At 48.6% G+C, this 23812-nt stretch overlaps 2 protein-coding genes across 2 annotated transcripts; one reads left to right on the top strand and one right to left on the bottom strand.

Annotated features, from left to right (window-relative positions):
- Positions 1–12321: 12321 nt before the first annotated feature.
- On the bottom strand, positions 12322–16443 carry LOC126375476 (apoptosis-inducing factor 1, mitochondrial-like). The gene is made up of 9 exons (XM_050022427.1): positions 16179–16443; positions 15810–15856; positions 14968–15153; positions 14510–14567; positions 13590–14258; positions 13392–13523; positions 12938–13326; positions 12633–12869; positions 12322–12458 (listed from the first exon to the last, which is right to left on the bottom strand). Exons 1-9 carry the CDS (start codon positions 16264–16266, stop codon positions 12387–12389), a joined length of 1878 nt encoding a protein of 625 aa, XP_049878384.1. The 5' UTR covers positions 16267–16443; the 3' UTR covers positions 12322–12386.
- Positions 16444–17129: 686 nt separating this feature from the next.
- Positions 17130–23629, top strand: LOC126375786 (hamartin). Its single transcript, XM_050022872.1, has 4 exons — positions 17130–17353; positions 19889–20927; positions 21678–22169; positions 22631–23629. Exons 2-4 carry the CDS (start codon positions 19899–19901, stop codon positions 23627–23629), a joined length of 2520 nt encoding a protein of 839 aa, XP_049878829.1. The 5' UTR covers positions 17130–17353; positions 19889–19898.
- Positions 23630–23812: the final 183 nt, after the last annotated feature.

Raw genomic sequence — 23812 nt, 5'->3', positions numbered from 1 at the left:
CCATACCCCAAGTACTTACCACCATACCCCAAGTACTTACTACCATACCCCAAGTACTTACTACCATACCCCAAGTACTTACTACCATACCCCAAGTACTTACTACTATACCCCAAGTACTTACTACCATACCCCAAGTACTTACTACCATACCCCAAGTACTTACTACCATACCCCAAGTACTTACTACCATACCCCAAGTACTTACTACCATACCCCAAGTACTTACTACCATACCCCAAGTACTTACTACCATACCCCAAGTACTTACTACCATACCCCAAGTACTTGGTACCAAACCCCAAGTACTTACTACCATACCCCAAGTACTTACTACCATACCCCAAGTACTTACTACCATACCCCAAGTACTTACTACCATACCCCAAGTCATTACTACCATACCCCAAGTACTTGGTACCAAACCCCAAGTACTTACTACCATACCCCAAGTACTTACCACCATACCCCAAGTACTTACCACCATACCCCAAGTACTTACTACCATACCCCAAGTACTTACTACCATACCCCAAGTACTTACTACCATACCCCAAGTACTTACTACCATACCCCAAGTACTTGGTACCAAACCCCAAGTACTTACCACCATACCCCAAGTACTTACCACCATACCCCAAGTACTTACTACCATACCCCAAGTACTTGGTACCAAACCCCAAGTACTTACCACCATACCCCAAGTACTTACTACCATACCCCAAGTACTTACTACCATACCCCAAGTACTTGGTACCAAACCCCAAGTACTTACCACCATACCCCAAGTACTTACCACCATACCCCAAGTACTTACTACCATACCCCAAGTACTTACTACCATACCCCAAGTACTTACTACCATACCCCAAGTACTTGGTACCAAACCCCAAGTACTTACTACCATACCCCAAGTACTTACTACCATACCCCAAGTACTTACTACCATACCCCAAGTACTTACTACCATACCCCAAGTCATTACTACCATACCCCAAGTACTTGGTACCAAACCCCAAGTACTTACTACCATACCCCAAGTACTTACCACCATACCCCAAGTACTTACCACCATACCCCAAGTACTTACTACCATACCCCAAGTACTTACTACCATACCCCAAGTACTTACTACCATACCCCAAGTACTTACTACCATACCCCAAGTACTTGGTACCAAACCCCAAGTACTTACCACCATACCCCAAGTACTTACCACCATACCCCAAGTACTTACCACCATACCCCAAGTACTTACCACCATACCCCAAGTACACTACCATACCCCAAGTACTTACTACCATACCCCAAGTACTTACTACCATACCCCAAGTACTTACTACCATACCCCAAGTACTTACTACCATACCCCAAGTACTTACTACCATACCCCAAGTACTTACTACCATACCCCAAGTACTTACTACCATACCCCAAGTACTTACTACCATACCCCAAGTACTTACTACCATACCCCAAGTACTTACTACCATACCCCAAGTACTTACTACCATACCCCAAGTACTTGGTACCAAACCCCAAGTACTTGGTACCAAACCCCAAGTACTTACCACCATACCCCAAGTACTTACTACCATACCCCAAGTACTTACTACCATACCCCAAGTACTTACTACCATACCCCAAGTACTTACCACCATACCCCAAGTACTTACCACAATATCCCAAGTACTTACCACCATACCCCAAGTACTTACCACCATACCCCAAGTACTTACCACCATACCCCAAGTACTTACTACCATACCCCAAGTACTTACTACCATACCCCAAGTACTTGGTACCAAACCCCAAGTACTTACCACCATACCCCAAGTACTTACTACCATACCCCAAGTACTTACTACCATACCCCAAGTACTTGGTACCAAACCCCAAGTACTTACCACCATACCCCAAGTACTTACCACCATACCCCAAGTACTTACCACCATACCCCAAGTATTTACTACCATACCCCAAGTACTTACTACCATACCCCAAGTACTTACTACCATACCCCAAGTACTTACTACCATACCCCAAGTACTTACCACCATACCCCAAGTACTTACCACCATACCCCAAGTACTTACCACCATACCCCAAGTACTTACCACCATACCCCAAGTACTTACTACCATACCCCAAGTACTTGGTACCAAACCCCAAGTACTTACTACCATACCCCAAGTACTTACTATCATACCCCAAGTACTTACTACCATACCCCAAGTACTTACTACCATACCCCAAGTACTTACTACCATACCCCAAGTACTTACTACCATACCCCAAGTACTTGGTACCAAACCCCAAGTACTTACTACCATACCCCAAGTACTTACTACCATACCCCAAGTACTTACTACCATACCCCAAGTACTTACTACCATACCCCAAGTACTTGGTACCAAACCCCAAGTACTTACCACCATACCCCAAGTACTTACTACCATACCCCAAGTACTTGGTACCAAACCCCAAGTACTTACCACCATACCCCAAGTACTTACCACCATACCCCAAGTACTTACTACCATACCCCAAGTACTTACTACCATACCCCAAGTACTTACTACCATACCCCAAGTACTTACTACCATACCCCAAGTACTTACTACCATACCCCAAGTACTTGGTACCAAACCCCAAGTACTTACTACCATACCCCAAGTACTTACTACCATACCCCAAGTACTTACTATCATACCCCAAGTACTTACTACCATACCCCAAGTACTTACTACCATACCCAAAGTACTTACCACCATACCCCAAGTACTTACTACCATACCCCAAGTACTTACTACCATACCCCAAGTACTTACTACCATACCCCAAGTACTTACTACCATACCCCAAGTACTTACTACCATACCCCAAGTACTTACTACCATACCCCAAGTACTTACTACCATACCCCAAGTACTTACTACCATACCCCAAGTACTTACTACCATACCCCAAGTACTTGGTACCAAACCCCAAGTACTTACCACCATACCCCAAGTACTTACCACCAATAAGGATTTCAGAAAGGTATAATATCGGCCATATTTTTGAAGAAACTGACCAAAAGCGGAATTTGTCGAAAAAAATAAAAAGTCGGGAATATCTCGAAAACGGTGACACTTTTACTGAGGTCATTTTTTTTTATCGAGTAGGGCACACCTCAATCTTCCTTACATTTCAGTCTGTCGTGCTCTTTACGGGACACCCTGTATATATTGACTTGCGACCGTCAGTATATTTATTTCTTTAAACAGCTCCCTCAAAGAGTCCCGACAACGCAGCTTATAAATAGCGCGAACTGCTCTTTGTACCATAACCCCAAGTACTTGGTACCATACCCCAAGTACTTGGTACTAAACCCCAAGTACTTGGTACCATACCCCAAGTACTTGGTACCATACCCCAAGTACTTGGTACCATACCCCAAGTACTTGGTACCATAACCCCAAGTACTTGGTACCGTACCCCAAGTACTTGGTACCAAACCACAAGTACTAGGTACCAAACCCCAAGTACTTGGTACCATACCCCAAGTACTTACTACCATACCCCAAGTACTTACTACCATACCCCAAGTACTTACTACCATACCCCAAGTACTTACTACCATACCCCAAGTACTTACTACCATACCCCAAGTACTTACTACCATACCCCAAGTACTTACTACCATACCCCAAGTACTTGGTACCAAACCCCAAGTACTTACCACCATACCCCAAGTACTTACTACCATACCCCAAGTACTTACTACCATACCCCAAGTACTTACTACCATACCCCAAGTACTTACCACCATACCCCAAGTACTTACCACAATATCCCAAGTACTTACCACCATACCCCAAGTACTTACCACCATACCCCAAGTACTTACCACCATACCCCAAGTACTTACCACCATACCCCAAGTACTTACCACCATACCCCAAGTACACTACCATACCCCAAGTACTTACTACCATACCCCAAGTACTTGGTACCAAACCCCAAGTACTTACCACCATACCCCAAGTACTTACCACCATACCCCAAGTACTTACCACCATACCCCAAGTACACTACCATACCCCAAGTACTTACTACCATACCCCAAGTACTTGGTACCAAACCCCAAGTACTTACTACCATACCCCAAGTACTTACTACCATACCCCAAGTACTTACTACCATACCCCAAGTACTTACTACCATACCCCAAGTACTTACTACCATACCCCAAGTACTTACTATCATACCCCAAATACTTACTACCATACCCCAAGTACTTACTACCATACCCCAAGTACTTACTACCATACCCCAAGTACTTGGTACCAAACCCCAAGTACTTACCACCATACCCCAAGTACTTACCACCATACCCCAAGTACTTACTACCATACCCCAAGTACTTGGTACCAAACCCCAAGTACTTACTACCATACCCCAAGTACTTACTACCATACCCCAAGTACTTGGTACCAAACCCCAAGTACTTACCACCATACCCCAAGTACTTACCACCATACCCCAAGTACTTACTACCATACCCCAAGTACTTACTACCATACCCCAAGTACTTACTACCATACCCCAAGTACTTACTACCATACCCCAAGTACTTACTACCATACCCCAAGTACTTACTACCATACCCCAAGTACTTACTACCATACCCCAAGTACTTACTACCATACCCCAAGTACTTACTACCATACCCCAAGTACTTACTACCATACCCCAAGTACTTACTACCATACCCCAAGTACTTACTATCATACCCCAAGTACTTGGTACCAAACCCCAAGTACTTGGTACCAAACCCCAAGTACTTACCACCATACCCCAAGTACTTACTACCATACCCCAAGTACTTACTACCATACCCCAAGTACTTACCACCATACCCCAAGTACTTACCACAATATCCCAAGTACTTACCACCATACCCCAAGTACTTACCACCATACCCCAAGTACTTACCACCATACCCCAAGTACTTACTACCATACCCCAAGTACTTACTACCATACCCCAAGTACTTGGTACCAAACCCCAAGTACTTACCACCATACCCCAAGTACTTACTACCATACCCCAAATACTTGGTACCAAACCCCAAGTACTTACCACCATACCCCAAGTACTTACCACCATACCCCAAGTACTTACCACCATACCCCAAGTATTTACTACCATACCCCAAGTACTTACTACCATACCCCAAGTACTTACTACCATACCCCAAGTACTTACTACCATACCCCAAGTACTTACCACCATACCCCAAGTACTTACCACCATACCCCAAGTACTTACCACCATACCCCAAGTACTTACCACCATACCCCAAGTACTTACTACCATACCCCAAGTACTTGGTACCAAACCCCAAGTACTTACTACCATACCCCAAGTACTTACTATCATACCCCAAGTACTTACTACCATACCCCAAGTACTTACTACCATACCCCAAGTACTTACTACCATACCCCAAGTACTTACTACCATACCCCAAGTACTTGGTACCAAACCCCAAGTACTTACTACCATACCCCAAGTACTTACTACCATACCCCAAGTACTTACTACCATACCCCAAGTACTTACTACCATACCCCAAGTACTTGGTACCAAACCCCAAGTACTTACCACCATACCCCAAGTACTTACTACCATACCCCAAGTACTTGGTACCAAACCCCAAGTACTTACCACCATACCCCAAGTACTTACCACCATACCCCAAGTACTTACTACCATACCCCAAGTACTTACTACCATACCCCAAGTACTTACTACCATACCCCAAGTACTTACTACCATACCCCAAGTACTTACTACCATACCCCAAGTACTTGGTACCAAACCCCAAGTACTTACTACCATACCCCAAGTACTTACTACCATACCCCAAGTACTTACTACCATACCCCAAGTACTTACTACCATACCCCAAGTACTTACTACCATACCCCAAGTACTTACCACCATACCCCAAGTACTTACCACCATACCCCAAGTACTTACCACCATACCCCAAGTACTTACCACCATACCCCAAGTACTTACCACCATACCCCAAGTACTTACTACCATACCCCAAGTACTTGGTACCAAACCCCAAGTACTTACCACCATACCCCAAGTACTTACTACCATACCCCAAGTACTTACTACCATACCCCAAGTACTTGGTACCAAACCCCAAGTACTTACTACCATACCCCAAGTACTTACTACCATACCCCAAGTACTTTGTACCAAACCCCAAGTACTTACCACCATACCCCAAGTACTTACCACCATACCCCAAGTACTTACTACCATACCCCAAGTACTTACTACCATACCCCAAGTACTTACTACCATACCCCAAGTACTTACCACCATACCCCAAGTACTTACCACCATACCCCAAGTACTTACCACCATACCCCAAGTACTTACCACCATACCCCAAGTACTTACCACCATACCCCAAGTACTTACCACCATACCCCAAGTATTTACCACCATACCCCAAGTACTTACTACCATACCCCAAGTACTTACCACCATACCCCAAGTACTTACCACCATACCCCAAGTACTTACTACCATACCCCAAGTACTTACTACCATACCCCAAGTACTTACTACCATACCCCAAGTACCTACTACCATACCCCAAGTACTTACTACCATACCCCAAGTACTTACTACCATACCCCAAGTACTTACTACCATACCCCAAGTACTTGGTACCAAACCCCAAGTACTTACCACCATACCCCAAGTACTTACTACCATACCCCAAGTACTTACTACCATACCCCAAGTACTTGGTACCAAACCCCAAGTACTTACCACCATACCTCAAGTACTTACCACCATACCCCAAGTACTTACCACCATACCCCAAGTACTTACCACCATACCCCAAGTACTTACTACCATACCCCAAGTACTTACTACCATACCCCAAGTACTTACTACCATACCCCAAGTACTTACCACCATACCCCAAGTACTTACCACCATACCCCAAGTACTTACCACCATACCCCAAGTACTTACCACCATACCCCAAGTACTTACCACCATACCCCAAGTACTTACCACCATACCCCAAGTACTTACCACCATACCCCAAGTACTTACTACCATACCCCAAGTACTTACTACCATACCCCAAGTACTTGGTACCAAACCCCAAGTACTTACTACCATACCCCAAGTACTTACTACCATACCCCAAGTACTTGGTACCAAACCCCAAGTACTTACCACCATACCCCAAGTACTTACCACCATACCCCAAGTACTTACTACCATACCCCAAGTACTTACTACCATACCCCAAGTACTTACTACCATACCCCAAGTACTTACCACCATACCCCAAGTACTTACCACCATACCCCAAGTACTTACCACCATACCCCAAGTACTTACCACCATACCCCAAGTACTTACCACCATACCCCAAGTATTTACCACCATACCCCAAGTACTTACTACCATACCCCAAGTACTTACCACCATACCCCAAGTACTTACCACCATACCCCCAAGTACTTACTACCATACCCCAAGTACTTACTACCATACCCCAAGTACCTACTACCATACCCCAAGTACTTACTACCATACCCCAAGTACTTACTACCATACCCCAAGTACTTACTACCATACCCCAAGTACTTGGTACCAAACCCCAAGTACTTACCACCATACCCCAAGTACTTACTACCATACCCCAAGTACTTACTACCATACCCCAAGTACTTGGTACCAAACCCCAAGTACATACCACCATACCCCAAGTACTTACCACCATACCCCAAGTACTTACCACCATACCCCAAGTACTTACCACCATACCCCAAGTACTTACTACCATACCCCAAGTACTTACTACCATACCCCAAGTACTTACCACCATACCCCAAGTACTTACCACCATACCCCAAGTACTTACCACCATACCCCAAGTACTTACCACCATACCCCAAGTACTTACTACCATACCCCAAGTACTTACTACCATACCCCAAGTACTTACTACCATACCCCAAGTACTTACCACCATACCCCAAGTACTTACTACCATACCCCAAGTACTTACTACCATACCCCAAGTACTTGGTACCAAACCCCAAGTACTTACCACCATACCCCAAGTACTTACCACCATACCCCAAGTACTTACTACCATACCCCAAGTACTTACTACCATACCCCAAGTACTTACTACCATACCCCAAGTACTTACCACCATACCCCAAGTACTTACCACCATACCCCAAGTACTTACCACCATACCCCAAGTACTTACCACCATACCCCAAGTACTTACCACCATACCCCAAGTATTTACCACCATACCCCAAGTACTTACTACCATACCCCAAGTACTTACTACCATACCCCAAGTACTTACCACCATACCCCAAGTACTTACCACCATACCCCAAGTACTTACTACCATACCCCAAGTACTTACTACCATACCCCAAGTACTTACTACCATACCCCAAGTACTTACTACCATACCCCAAGTACTTACTACCATACCCCAAGTACTTACTACCATACCCCAAGTACTTACTGCCATACCCCAAGTACTTGGTACCAAACCCCAAGTACTTACCACCATACCCCAAGTACTTACTACCATACCCCAAGTACTTACTACCATACCCCAAATACTTGGTACCAAACCCCAAGTACTTACCACCATACCCCAAGTACTTACTACCATACCCCAAGTACTTACTACCATACCCCAAGTACTTACTATCATACCCCAAGTACTTACTACCATACCCCAAGTACTTACTACCATACCCCAAGTACTTACTACCATACCCCAAGTATTTGGTACCAAACCCCAAGTACTTACTACCATACCCCAAGTACTTACTACCATACCCCAAGTACTTACTACCATACCCCAAGTACTTACTACCAAACCCCAAGTACTTACCACCATACCCCAAGTACTTACCACCACACCCCAACTACTTACTACCATACCCCAAGTACTTACTACCATACCCCAAGTACTTACTACCATACCCCAAGTACTTACTACCATACCCCAAGTACTTACTACCATACCCCAAGTACTTACTACCATACCCCAAGTACTTACTACCATACCCCAAGTACTTACTACCATACCCCAAGTACTTACTACCATACCCCAAGTACTTACTACCATACCCCAAGTACTTACTACCATACCCCAAGTACTTACTACCATACCCCAAGTACTTACTACCATACCCCAAGTACTTACTACCATACCCCAAGTACTTACTACCATACCCCAAGTACTTGGTACCAAACCCCAAGTACTTACCACCATACCCCAAGTACTTACCACCATACCCCAAGTACTTACTACCATACCATATAGTTTTTTTGTTGTTGCTGTGTGTACAAAAAAGCAGATAACTCTGTAATTTATTTTTGTAAATATTCTAGAATAGTAGATCTACCATATTTAAGTACTATTTTGCTAAATATCATTAAGTATCTTTGAAAAAAAAATATTATTCTTATTATTTTTTTGTACAAAAATTATTTACCTCAACTTTGGCATTCGGTGGTGAAAAAAAAAAGTACTGGACTGTCACTGCACATTTTACAGATAAATTACTTATTTAATAAGGATTTCAGAAAGGTATAATATCGGCCATATTTTTGAAGAAACTGACCAAAAGCGGAATTTGTCGAAAAAAATAAAAAGTCGGGAATATCTCGAAAACGGTGACACTTTTACTGAGGTAATTTTTTTTTATCGAGTAGGGCACACCTCAATCTTCCTTACATTTCAGTCTGTCGTGCTCTTTACGGGACACCCTGTATATATTGACTTGCGACCGTCAGTATATTTATTTCTTTAAACAGCTCCCTCAAAGAGTCCCGACAACGCAGCTTATAAATAGCGCGAACTGCTCTTTGTACCATAACCCCAAGTACTTGGTACCATACCCCAAGTACTTGGTACTAAACCCCAAGTACTTGGTACCATACCCCAAGTACTTGGTACCATACCCCAAGTACTTGGTACCATACCCCAAGTACTTGGTACCAAACCCCAAGTACTTGGTACCGTACCCCAAGTACTTGGTACCAAACCCCAAGTACTAGGTACCAAACCCCAAGTACTTGGTACCATACCCCAAGTACTTGGTAGCGTTGCTCGGGTTAATAATTACTTCGATGTAAAATTAGGGTAGTGACAGGCCATCCTGACGGTCACAAAAAATGTCGTGAATATTACATCAGAATTCGCCGTCACGCCGCTTAAAAGTTATTTAAGCATTGTTTGGTGGCAGTGCCAGGGTAAGCCTTTCCCCAGCATCACTTTTTTTTCTACAGCACTTGCAAAATCTGATTTCACACAAAAAATGTCTAGAATTTGTCGCCAAATATCAGATTATGACTTATGACGATTGTTGGGTATCGACGCCTTTTCATACTTATAAATCCCGACAGGATGAAGACGGGATTGCTATTTTTATTTAGTAGGCGCTAACTTGACATTGTCCCTCCCCCCGCATCCCTTTCACTTGTACTATCACATCTCACTGAAATATACGTTGATTTTATACTCAGATTCTACATTTTATTTCTAATACTACCTGAAGTCGTAATTCCTCAAGAACAACGATCAATAAATAAAAAGATATTCGACTTCTTCTTCTTATCGTGTGGGTCGTGAGGTAGAATACCAACCTCATCAACCCTGGTGTCAGGGTTATAATTGAGCCGCCAAAGGCCCCTGACATGGCTCATGTAACGATTACTCACTTACATCAGTAAATAGTAACCGGGACCAACGGCTTAACGTGCCTACCGAAGCACGGATCATCTTATTTTCGGACAATCAGGTGATCAGCCTGTAATGTCCTAACCAAACTAGGGATCACAAAGTGATTTTTGCTTGCTTGCTTGCTTGCCAACAACCACGGCATTTATCATAATATTGAACTTGGGTCTCATTTCACATTTATGTTTTTGATTGGATTAATAAAAAAAAAACCTCCCCATACAAACTGGAACAGCTGATCACGCATATGGTATACTACTGCATTTAACGGGCTCTTTCCACGCGTCATCCGAGACTGGCGACCCGTGATCCGGAGTTTGAAGAAGAAACCCTTCACCCCGCGCCGCCCGCGCGGTTGTCGTAGACACGTACTAGCCGTGCAGCCAACCCAAGGACTACCACGCGAACCTTACCACATGCAACGTACGCCCGAGCTAATTCCTGCTGATTATTTACCTCGTGTGGCATTCTGAGAATGGTACCGAGTTCAAGTGGAAAGCTCACCAGACTTTGCTTCGAAAGTGTTGTGGACAGATGAAGCGGCAGGTCTGTGCATCGAACGGGGATGACGACATTTCGAACCTTTCTTGTAAAACGTAAGTCTAATTATTAATTACCTACCTACTTACCCACACTTTCACACTTTTTTTTCCTATTTACTATTAAATTAAATACCTTACCTAAACAAGTAGGTAATTTTAACTTATTTTACACGTCATAAAATAATGTGAGAATAGTTGTCAAAGCAAAATGACTCCAATTATTAGATGCTTTAGTGTCATTCTTGTTTGTTACAGTCGCCGACGTGCCGCCGACTCGGATTGTTCCAATCGGCCGCCGACTCGAGTACCAGGCGACCAGGACGCGCTAGGAGATTTGTGTAGTGCCAATATTTGAGTGGATTAAGAACAGTGACCTCAATAGTGCTGTGCCGCGTTTTTTACATGCTGGAAATATTAAAATATTTTTTTAACTGAAATTGAAAAAAATATCAAAAGTGTTTTTTTTTAATTGAAATTTTGCAGATAAGATCTACATAAGGTATAGTTTTGTCCCCTTTCGGCTTGATACCCCCCTTCCGTTACACCCTGTATAAGTCTCATCAGTGGAGGTTCTTGGACCAAGTTTCATACAAAAGTGCCCATTGTCATTTGTTACCTAAGGTGGCGATAGCGAAATTGTTTTTTCACCTTGAGCTCATGTGTGAAGAGGGATTTCCCTCTTACGTAGAACGAAAGGTATCCCGCGAGGAAATGTTTGTTTCACACGAGTTTTATATTTTTATACACAAAGATAGTTTTTTGGGTCAAAAGTACAGTCACTGAATAATAATTATTTTGGTTTTTTGTTTGACACTGATAAAAAAATTTTGGAACACACAAACTCACTAGTCACTTTTTGAACTAAGGAAACTACCAAAAATGTGAATAGGAAGTACGCACCATCACACGCACCGTGCTGTAACACAAACGTGCTAGTGTAAATAAAACAATATACAACCGTAATCCATTATTTTTATTTTACCTAAAAAGTATTAAATGCTCGCTACGTTCTAGTGACGTCACTCCTCCTCGTGCGGCGCGAACAGCTTGCCCACCTCGAACAGGTCCTCGAACTCGCCCTGCGCCAGCACCTGCAACACGGCCGCGGTCAGAGGGTTCATGGGGGTCGGGGGTTCATGGGGGTCGAGGATTCACGGGGGTCGAGGGTTCATGGGGGGTCGAGGGTTCACGGGGGTCGAGGGTTCACGGGGGTCGGGGGTTCATGGGGGTCGGGGGGTTACGGGGGTCAGGGTGGAGTCACTGACCTGGCGCGCTACGTGCATGCGGTTGAATAGGTTCCATAGCAGCACGCCGACCACGCGCTGCCCGCGCAGGTAGAACACCACGCCGCGCTCGTAGCGCCGGGCCTCCGTCTCGCCGGGCTCGGCCGCGGGCTCCGCCGCGGGCTCGGGCTCCGCCGCGCGCGCGAGCCCCGTCTCCACCACCGCATCCGCCGAGAAGATGCCCACCGTGGGCAACCGCGAGTCGATGATGCCGATGGCCTGCAACAGACAGGGCTCGTCAGGTCGCGCCGTGCCTCCTGCGGTCTGCCACCGCTCGCGACGTTTACCTCGTAGCCGAGCTGCGGGCCCAGGTCACTCCAGAACATGCTCTGGTGCGTGTAGTGCTGCGGGGGCTGCGTGGCGGCCATGTTGTGGCCCGCCAGGCGACCCGACACCACGGCGTGGTCGTGGTGCTCCACGCGGCGTCGGCCCAGCACCACGTCGTAGAAGCAGGCGGCGTCGCCGGCGGCCCACACGTCGGCCCGCGCCTGCAGCTCGGCGTTGACCAGCAGCCCGCCCAGCTCGGGGTGCGTCTCCAGCTGCGAGGCCGCCGCCAACTCCGGGTCCACCTCCGAGCCCACGGCCTCCACCACCAGCTCGGCCTCCAGCGGCGCGCCCGACGACAGGCGCATGCGCACTCCGCCGCCCGCGTCCAGCGTGCTCTCCACCACCTCCTCTGCAACAGGCCGGCCGTTAGTGTCCGCCGCTGGCGCACGGGCCCCCGGCGCGGACGGCACTCACCCCCGGTGAGCAGCGTGACGCCGGCCTCCTGCAGCCGCCGCGCCGCGTCCTGCGCCAGGTACTGCGGCAGCACGCCCGCCATGGGCGCGTGCTCGCCCATCACCTGCACCACCCGCTTGCCGCTGCCGCGCACTGCACACACAAGCACACGTTACGCGGCCGCCGGCCACCGGCTCCGCTGTATGGACTCGCACGTACGTCGGTCGGCGAGCGCGGCGCTGAGCTCGGTGGCCAGGAAGCCGCCGCCCAGCACGGCCACGGTGCGCAGGCGCGGCTCGTCCAGCGCCTGCGCCAGGCGCGCGGCGTCGCGCAGGCCGCGCAGCGCCAGCGAGCGGCCGGCCGCGGCCGCGGCGCGCAGCGCGGGCAGGCGGCGCGGCCGCGCGCCCGGCGCCAGCAGCGCGCGGCCGTAGCGCAGCGCGCGCGGCGCGCGGCCCGGCGCCGTGAGCTGCGCCTCGTGGCGCGCCACGTCCAGGCGCGCCACGCGCCAGCCGCGCGCCACGGCCGCGCCGCCGTGCTCGCTGGCCGCCAGCCGCTCCACGGGCGTGTAGAAGGCGGCGGGCTCGTACACCACGGGCCGCCGCTTGCCGTTCCACTGGCGGAACGTGAGCTCGTCGGGGCGGCGCGCGCGGGCCGCCAGGTCGGGCTCGCGCCACAGCTCCTTGCTGAGCGGCGGCCGCATGTAGGGCAGCGCGGCCTCCTCGCCCACCAGCAGCACGCGGGCCTCGGGCCGCGCCGAGCGGATGGCGCGCATGGCCGCGAACGACGCCGTGCCGCCGCCCACCAGCAGGTACTCCACGTACTCGGGGAACGCCTCCCCGCTGGCGGGCACTGGCGGATCCTCCTCCTCCTGCACGCTCTTGCTCCCTTCTGAATAACGAACATTTTCACCTTTATTCGCTGAACGAAATGCGAAAATGCAGTCGCTGAACGAAAAAAACGGGTGTCTATTACGGTAATATTCAAAAGATACTTTATGAAGTTTTGGACCAATGGTCGAAAACAAGTTGGTAGAAAACGGATGCAGGAAGTGAAGATGATGATATATCCTTAGTGCAGATAATACACAATGGACACTAGTGACAACAATGCCATAGGCTACTAGCACGTAAGTTACCCACCTTCGGTCACGGGCACATTCCCGACTTCGTCGTTCTTTGTTTTACGGTAGAAATAAACCTGTAATGTAATTATCGAAGTTATTTCATTAAGTTTGTTAACCGTATACTCGTAGGACACCTTACTCTATTGATGACTAGAGATTATATTAAATTTCATGTATTTTAAACGGCATTTAGCAAAAGCAATTTGGTTAAACAGACTACCTTTTACAGGTCACATGAAAGTCAAAAAAATACACGATTATTGCTAAAATAAACACCATCTGGCTGATTTGAGAGCTAAAAATAGAAAAATATAGAAAAATAATAGAAAAAACTTTAGAATTAGCCCATTTTTTCCCCTTACATACCGAATTGTTTTCAATCTACATTCAATCTACAGGTGCTCGTGTGACATTTCACTTGAAATGAAAAATACAACAAGTTTTCGTTAAATACGTTCGTTTCGTGATACCGACCCCGCCGAGCGAGGCGGTGAGCGCGACGGCGAACGCGGCTGCGGGCCAGGCGCGGCGCGGCGGCGGCGGCGGTCGCGGGGGCGGGGGCGGCGGCGCGGCTGTCGCGCCCGGCTTGGGGGCGCCGGGGGTCTGGTCGGGGGCGCCGGAGGGCTGGCCTGGGGGCGGCGGGCCCGCGCTCAGGACAGTCTGCAAGATCACAGAGGTGTCATCTTATTACACTGATAAAAACTTTGCTAATCACTCAAGTAATAATTCTACAATCAACTCAGTGAAGCAGTTTGTAAAAAATAAAGTACTCATCGACTATGAGTTATTATATTTATATTAATGGAGTATCATTACCATTCTGTACTTCTTAAGTTTCCTTGGACGCTTGAAATGCAAATAAAGTTAATTACTAATACAAATGTTAGTATCAGTTTATAGGAGAGACTAAAAAATAAAAATAAATGTGGAATTTCTTGCAGTTTCTTTTACCTATTTCAGGAATTAGACCTAGCATAATAATGGAAGAAATCCGATGGGAGCACTAAGGCTTGTCACCTTTTAAAACAAATTAATTAAATATTAACATGTGAAAGGCAATGTTGGAGAGGAACAGTTTGAAGTGGACCAGTATGATAAGCTTTGAGAAAAAGATAATGTTTATGACCCTGATGAAGGTATTCATTTTCGAAAGACCATTAATAAATGTTTTTTAATCTTGCCAACATGTGTGTGTGACTATTAAATCAATTTGTCACTGAAAAGGTTATCAATTATATGGACTATAGGTAAACGTAACCAAACATAGGTGGCAAACAGTTGATGGTCCCTAGGGCTGTATCCCAATAGAGGTGTACCTGTTGGTGCTGCTGCTGCTGTGTCGGCGCGGCGTGCAGCGCGCGCCCTGCAACACCACATACAACTATTACATATTTACAATATCCACACTCATACTCAACAAAATGCTGAATTCTATTAAGTATCTTTACAAATTATGGTTTTATTCAAAAACTAAACTTTTTTAAACATTTTATTTCATCAAGTAAATGATAAAACTGAATAATTTTGAAATAACGAGAGTAAAATATTTATGAAAAGAAGATGAACTTATAATATGTACTGATAAGAGAGAAGTGAGAGCCCTATCAAAGGAAGTAGAAGTCAACCCCCGTCGCTGGGGGCTGGCGGTGCGCAGCGGTGGCACGGGCCGGACCAGCGACACTTACGGTAGCCAGAGAAGGCATCCCGCCTGGCGACGGAGATCAGCTCAAGCGCTCTGCTCTCGATACAAATCGTCGACACCGCTCTCAGCATGCTGCCTGTAGCCGAACTCAAATGGTCACACCTAGACTTCAAAATCCCTCTGTTACACCAAATCCATAATTTATTTCATTTCTGTACATTTTTTGTAAATTACAATAGTCAATTCAAAAAGTCTTTAGTTTAGAGGTTAGAATAGTGTTTTTCGACGATAGAATTACAATGGAAATAAGCTATTCATCCTCTCGAATAAAATAATACTATTTAGAAAAAAAATATATAATTTTATTTTACTATTAAAGTCATTAAGATATCAAACTGTTACAAATTTTTGCGACACATTTAAAGTTATGTATGCTTATTTCAAAAAAGCTTTGCTTATGATTCTATTTAATAAATATTTCGTTAGAAGAGTTTTTTTTTTGTTTTTGTTTTCCCCGAAGGGTAAGGCAAAGGGAACTATGCCCATACAGCCATGTCTGACGTATTTTTTTTCTTGATGATTAATGAAATGATGAAAGGTGATGATGATGAAACCTAAGCCCCCACCCTCGGAGTAGACTCCTACTCCGAACCCCAAACGAATTAACTCAAAAGTCCGCATAAACTTTTGAGTTATGAAGCGGCTTCCTGACACGAAGCGAAAATAGGCAGATACACTTTGTTTATTCAATACTCCAATATAATAACACTCGCGAATGTCTTCCGACTAACTTAATGCGATCATTAACCACAAAACACCACTTCGTATTAATTATTTAGATTATCCAATGAAGAAAGCAACTGTCCCGTTCCCGTTTCCCGCCAAAAAGCCTCGTTAGAAGAGTATTTTTTGTATTGCATAGTAGGCTGTTTGCAATTGATACCTTTGTCTGTAATCAGCTGACACGATTGACATTTGTCACGAAAACGTCAAGTATATGTCAAACGGAGAATCATGTCAGTCTTTTTGTCAATTTCGGTGATTTTCTGTTTGTGATAATTTGCACGTAAATCTATTAATAATACCGCATTCAAAACGGCGCACAGTATCGGATTAGAATCAGAATTGAGAATATTTCGGGTCGAGTTGTCGCAAGAGCCGCATCAAAATTCCTCCAGCCTCGGTGCCCCGCGGCTCAAGTCTGGGAGCTGCTGATCGGTGAGTACAGCCGCGGCCGGCGCCCGGGCTCGCGCCCGCCGCCTCCACAACGCAATCGCTATTCATTTGCTCTACCATCCTAATGTAATATATACATCACACTTTTGGCTACCCAATTGTAGGAATCATCCCAGCAGTACAACCAAAGGGGTAAAAGACTCCTACGTATTGTGGCTCAATACAATTTTCTTCAACAATGATGCTGTAATATGTATAAATCCTACACAGAAAGGAATAAAAGAAGGCTGTTACTAGCATCTCACAGTTTGCAGTTGTAGGAGAACCAGTATGATGTAAATTCAATTTAAAGTTTCATGTCCATGTCAAGCTGACCTGAGTTGCAGTACACAACACACATACCACATTTGTGTATACAAGCATCGTTGTAGACCTTACAATGTCTTCAATATATAAATGTATAATACATGACATAGTTGCTTATCATGCGCTGCTTGTTCCCTGATTGTAAGTTCAGTACATTGTGTGAAGTGGTGGTTAAATGTTGTGGTCATGTAAATATGGTTCTTAAAATGCAGCACATTCATTGTGAGAGGGAGTTGTTACTGTAGCTACTTTATAATTATCATAATTTCTTTATTTCATATTATGCCATGAGCTACGGCCATTAGTTATATATGTTTTTAATATACTAAGTTTTGTTACCAACCAATGTGGTCCAGAGGTTCACGTTCAAAATAAAAAATAGAGGGCTCATTGGCAATCAGAAACACCTTCATGTATGTTCAGGGATTATTTACAGTTTAGGAGATATGATCCATTTTGTACTTCAGAAATCATTATTTTGTTGCTATTTCTTAACAATTCTCTTAGTTTAGTTATGGTAGTGGACCACTAGCTGAAAAAATAAAACAGCCAAATCTGAGATAAAAAATAGTTATTGGAAGTCAAAAGTGAGAATTTGACCAAAACTTTTAATATAATTAAAAATATAAATATCTATTTCAGTATCTTACAAAGTAACAAAGTAATCTGTACCTAGGGCTAAGACCTACCTAGTAGGTACCTAGGTATGCAAGGTACCTGTGTCAGAAGGCCTCGCTCCTCTATGTCTATTAACAATATAAAGGGCAATCTTCTGTTAACAACAAAGGCACTACTTAAACTATAAATACTGACTGATAATATATAAGAAAGAAATCTAAATGTGTGTGTGTGCCCTACGAATTATTTCAGCTGCTTTACAAGCAGCTTCCACTAACTACACATTTGAGTGAGTGTGAGTAGGTGTATAATGAATAAAACACACACACACACACACATATATACGCCAATGTGTGTGTGTGTTTTCAGGTATAAAGTTGGTTTTTTCTTACACTTGCATTTGGTTAATTCATATATATTTAGGTTTTTATTTATTTTGTTATAAATATGAGCTGATTGTGTTTATTATATATTTCCTTCTCCTTGTCAGTAACAGTTGCTAAAACTTCCCCGAAGAATAATAAGCAAATGAGATTGTCATGGACCCTGAAAGTATTTCTCAAAACTGCTCCATTTAATAGGCTTTAAGAAACTTCCTAAAAAAATACTTTTAATACAGGCAAAAATTAAGTAACTGGCCCTCAAAGATTGCAAGACAGACAATCTATCATTTTGTTTATTGTACTTGTCTTCAATAACGAAATATTTTTCGTCCGTAAAGAGGATATCACGGTTTTTCGCGTACCGCTTTAACAACTCCCGGGTTCTCTTAAACCTTATTGCTTTTAAACGATTATATTTTTTAAGCACGTAGACAAAGGTCTTTCAACTGACGCCTATTTGCATCGCCATCAACTTCTGTTTTCGGACTGGATTTTTTGCTATGCGCGGTAGCTTTGACCACTGCTGGTGTTCTTCCGGAGCGTGGCCGACCAGTTCTTTTCTGGTCCAAAACACTTCATTGTACCTATCAATTGTACGGTACATAAACCTAGGCGTAATATTTAAATTTTTGAGCAACTTGAAAATGGTACTCGGCGTGTGCCCACAACGATGCAACGCTATAACAGCCAATCGGTTTTCTTTTAACGTCCAATAATTGCGGTTAACGATTGTTTTTTGTTTTAGAAGAATAGTCAAATATTAAAAAATAAAATGGAATAATAAAGGCGAATTTTAAAAATTATGTGCTAGTGGAACTTTGGGACCAACTACGTATTTATTATTTTGTTCGACGTCCAATGAGGTCATGAAACGAGAGGTACTTTAGAAATAATAGAACTTAATAATAGAATTGCAATATATATATTTGAACTGTATTGACAAGTGAGTGAGTCAAAAAAAAGAGTAGTCGGTTGCTTCTTCTCGGTCGGTGGCTTCGCCCGCGACGGGGAGACGCCCTCGGGGCTATGCCCCCTGTACGGCAAAAAATTAAATAAAAAATAGAGTCTAGTCAGGTTTCTTCTCGTCGACTGGGAGACATTCACGGGGGCGTAGCCCCTCTAATGTGGCTGCAGTCGCCGCCCGCAAAGACGGGCGTAAAAAAGAGTATGTATGAAGGGTTGTAACTCGTGAGGGGGGGCGTGCCGGCAGGTGGGGCGGCATGCTGGCGGCGAGCTCGGCGGACGAGGTGCTGGCGCTGCTGGAGGGCGGCGCGGGCGGCGCGCGCGAGGCGGCCGAGCTGCTGGCCGCGCTGTACGGCGCCGTGCGCGAGCCGTGGCTGGTGCGCGCGCTGCTGGCCTACCACGCGCGCACGGGCTCGGCGCGGGCGCTGCAGCTGCTGGCGCGCGCGCCCGAGCCGCACGCGCGGCACCTGCTGGACGCGCTGGCCGAGCAGCTGCGCGCCGAGCCCGCCGCGCGCCGCGCCGCGCTGGCCGCGCTGGCGCCGCTCGTGGCGCGCCGGCCCGCCTGGCTGCACCGCGTGCCGCCGCACCCGCTGCCGCGCGACCTGCTGCGCGCCGCGCGCGTGGAGCACGAGCCGCTGCCGCTGCTGCACGCGCTGCTGGCGCTGGCGGCGCTGCTGCCGGCCGCGCCCGCGCTGGCCGCGCCGCACTGGCCCGAGCTGGCCGAGGCGCTGCTGCGGCCCGCCGCGCTGGCGCCGCCGCCGCCGCCCGCGGCGCGCGCGCACCTGCAGCTGGCGCAGCTGGCGCTGTTCCACGCGCTGTACGCCACGCACCCGGTCACGCTGCTGGACACGCTGCGCGCCGAGCTGAGCGCGGCGGCGGCGCGCGAGGCGTGGGAGCGCTCGCTGCAGCCGCTGCTGCACTCGGTGCGCCTGCACCCGGCGCTGGTGACGGGCTCGCGCGCCCGCGAGGCGGACGCGGCGCGGCGCCTGGAGGAGCACGACGTGGTGGCCGAGACGCGGCGGCTCACGCTGTACACGCCCGAGCGGCGCGACGCGCCGCCGCCGGCGCCGCTGCCGGCCGCGCCCGCCGCGGCGCCGGCGCCCGGCTCAAGTGCGCACGCGTCGCGCGCGGCAGCGCAGCTGCGCCCGGGGGCGGAGCCCTGGTTCGCGCTGGTGGACCGCTGCGGCGCCGACTCCGCCCCGCACACGCCGCTGCCGGCGGACGCGGATACAGCCGCGCCGCTGGAGACCGCGGTCGAGGCCACGCCCGAGAACACTCCCGCTAAGGTAATCTTCTTATTTATTTATTTATTTATTTAATGTTCGGAGAAACAACAGCTATAATTAATTTATCAGGTGGAATACCAGCCTCATAAACCCTGGTGATATAATTAAGCCGTCAAGAGCCCGTGACATGACCCATGTAAGGATTACTCACTTACATCAGTAGGTAGTAACCGGGACCAACGGCTTAACGTACCAAAGGTAATGTCGGTGATGTTTCTCAGCGTTCGACAAGCATTATTGAATACCTTACTATTTGAAAAGCTCCCTTCTCTCTTTTAAACTTTTATTTTGTTGTACCCGTGAGGGTCTGTGATTTGAAACTCATATTATGTAACTTAGAAACTTGTACACCATCACAGTATGCAAATTGAGAATATCGAATACAATACAACATGTTTTTATTTCATCTATTGGAAGAAGTTTAACGATAAGACGTTAAATCGTTTTTGTAATTCTTATTTGTTTTGGCGAAGATTAAGGAAGACCTAGGAGAATGTACTTGATCAAATTGGAGAAATGGAATTTCATAGTCTCCGCTTACTTCGATGGGAAGTAGGCGCGAGTTCGTGTGTATGTATTGTGGAAAATACGAGTTAACGAGTTCCCTCTTACTTTAGTCTTCAATCGTACGACGTCACACAGATGCGCGTGTACAATAACGTCAACGTGTAGGGTCTGGGTGAAACGGGGTGTTTTGTACGAAGCGGTGAAATCAACGACCCGCTCCTTAAAAAGTATCGGCCATCGCAGGAGACGCGTGCGGCGTTCCGCTTCCCGAGCGAGTCCACGGCCGTGCGCGCCCTGGGGCTGCGGGCGGCCAGCGCGCGCGCCGCCAGCCCGCCGCGCGGCGCGTCCCCGCCGGCGGGGCCGGGCGCGGGCGGCGCCGGCTCCGGGCGCCTGGCGCGCGTCGTGGCGGAGCGGCGCGCCGCCGACTCGCCCGTGCCCTTCGCGGGCGGCGCGCCGCCGGCGGGCGCGCTGCGGCCGGAGCCGCGCGCCGCGCTGCCCGCGCCGCCCGCCGACTCGCGGCCCGTGCTGCAGCTGGCGCCGCGGCCCGCCCCGCGCCGCGCCCGCGGGCCCGGCCGGCCCGCCGCCCGGCCGCCGCGCCGCGCCGCCTCGGCCGCGCCCGCGCCGCGCTCGCGCACCACCACGACCGCCGTGCAGACGGTGGACGCCTGGCCGGAGCCCTACGAGTTCATCATCGCAGACTTCTACCGCAGCCTGCCCGATGACCCTCAGAAGGAGGTCGGTTTTATTTTATCTCTAATGTAATTATATAAAAACTCAGTCGCGCGCTCCGCTGAGTCGTTGAACTTAACGAAGCATTCGATAAATTTCCTCATGATTTCAGTACAAATTATTCGAGTGCCGCAGGGGTATGTTTTAGGTCCTCTGTCGTTCGTGATTGTCGTTTATAACTACTTTGTTACCTTTCGAATTGCAATTCAATATGTGTAGAACCATGTAAAAACTCCTAATGTACAATAACCATATAGCCAAAGCCACTTGTTTATCGAATTTGTTTATTTAGTTCTAGGAAAACCGACGGTTCTTAAAAACTATAAAGGAAAATCATACTTCAAAACTAAGCTAACGACAGATTTCCACGTATATAGTTTTATAACAGAGTTAGAGTACAAAAACACGAGTATTATGTATCGAAGCGTGTCCAAGTTCCCAGTACAGTGCCGTGCGCCCCGCAGGAGTCCTCGGGCCGCGACCCGCTGCTGCCTTGCGAGCGCCTCGACGCGTACCTCAGCGAGCTGTACTCGGGCACCGCGCGGCCCTACCCCAGCGAGCTGGCCGAGCAGCTGGCGCTGGCGCACGCGCAGCTCATGTACGAGCGCTGGCGCCGCGAGGCCCACGCCGAGCGCAACCGCCGCCTGCTGGGCCGCTGCCGCCAGACGCGGGCGCTGGAGCTGCAGGTGGCGGCGCTGCGGGACCGGCTGCGGGCCACCACGGCCGAGCGGGACGAGCTGGGCGCGCGCCTGCTGGAGCGGCGGGCCAGCGAGCGGCCGCAGCCCGCCGCGGCGCCGGCCGAGCGCGAGGCGCGGCTGGAGCAGGCGCTGCGCGAGGAGAGCGCGGCGCGGGCGCGGGCCGAGGCCGCGCTGCACGAGGCCGAGGCGGCGCGCGCGCAGCACGCGGCCGAGCTGCAGCGCTCGCGCGGCGCGGCCTTCGAGGCGGCGCGCCACGTGGAGGCGCTGGCGCGGGCGGCGCTGGCGGCCGACAAGCGCGCCGAGCACGTGCGGCGGCTGCGGCGCGAGCTGCTGGTGCTGGGCGAGCGCGACGCGCGGCTGGCGGGCGGCGCGCGGGCCGCGGCGGCGCCGGCGCCGGCCGCCGACGTGCGCGCGCTGCGCGGCGCCGTGGCGCGCGCCGAGGCCGACGCCGCGGCGCTGGCGGCGCGCGCCGACGCGGCCGCGGCGCGCGCGCACGAGCTGGAGGCGGCGCTGGCGGCGCGCGACGCCGTGCTGCAGGAGATGAAGCGCGCCACGCGCCTGGCGGCCGAGGAGCACGCGGCGCGCCTGCGGGCGCTCACCGACAAGTACGACGCGCTCATGCGGGTGCTGCGCGCCGCCGAGGGCCAGCGGCTGCGGCGCCTGGCGGCCGAGCCGGGCCCGCGGGGGCCGCGCGAGCCGCTGGCGGCCGACGGGGACGCGGCCGGCGCCGGCCCGGACGCGGACGACGCCGTCGGCGCCGACAGGTAATGTGGGGCGGCCCGGGCCGCGTGGTGTCGGTGCGGTGTGTTGTGCAGCTAGGTCGGTGTGACGCGCGGCCGCGACACGGTCGCGTCGGACTGAAGACTCTAGACGGTTTTTTGTACTATAGATTTTTAAACGAAAATAGATTGTACTAATTAGATTAAGGTATATCATTCTATTCTATAAATA

This window comes from Pectinophora gossypiella, chromosome 19 (assembly GCF_024362695.1).
Source record: "Pectinophora gossypiella chromosome 19, ilPecGoss1.1, whole genome shotgun sequence".
Taxonomy (NCBI): domain Eukaryota; kingdom Metazoa; phylum Arthropoda; class Insecta; order Lepidoptera; family Gelechiidae; genus Pectinophora; species Pectinophora gossypiella.
Note: the sequence above shows the minus strand (reverse complement) of the source record. Positions and strands in the feature narration are given on the sequence as shown.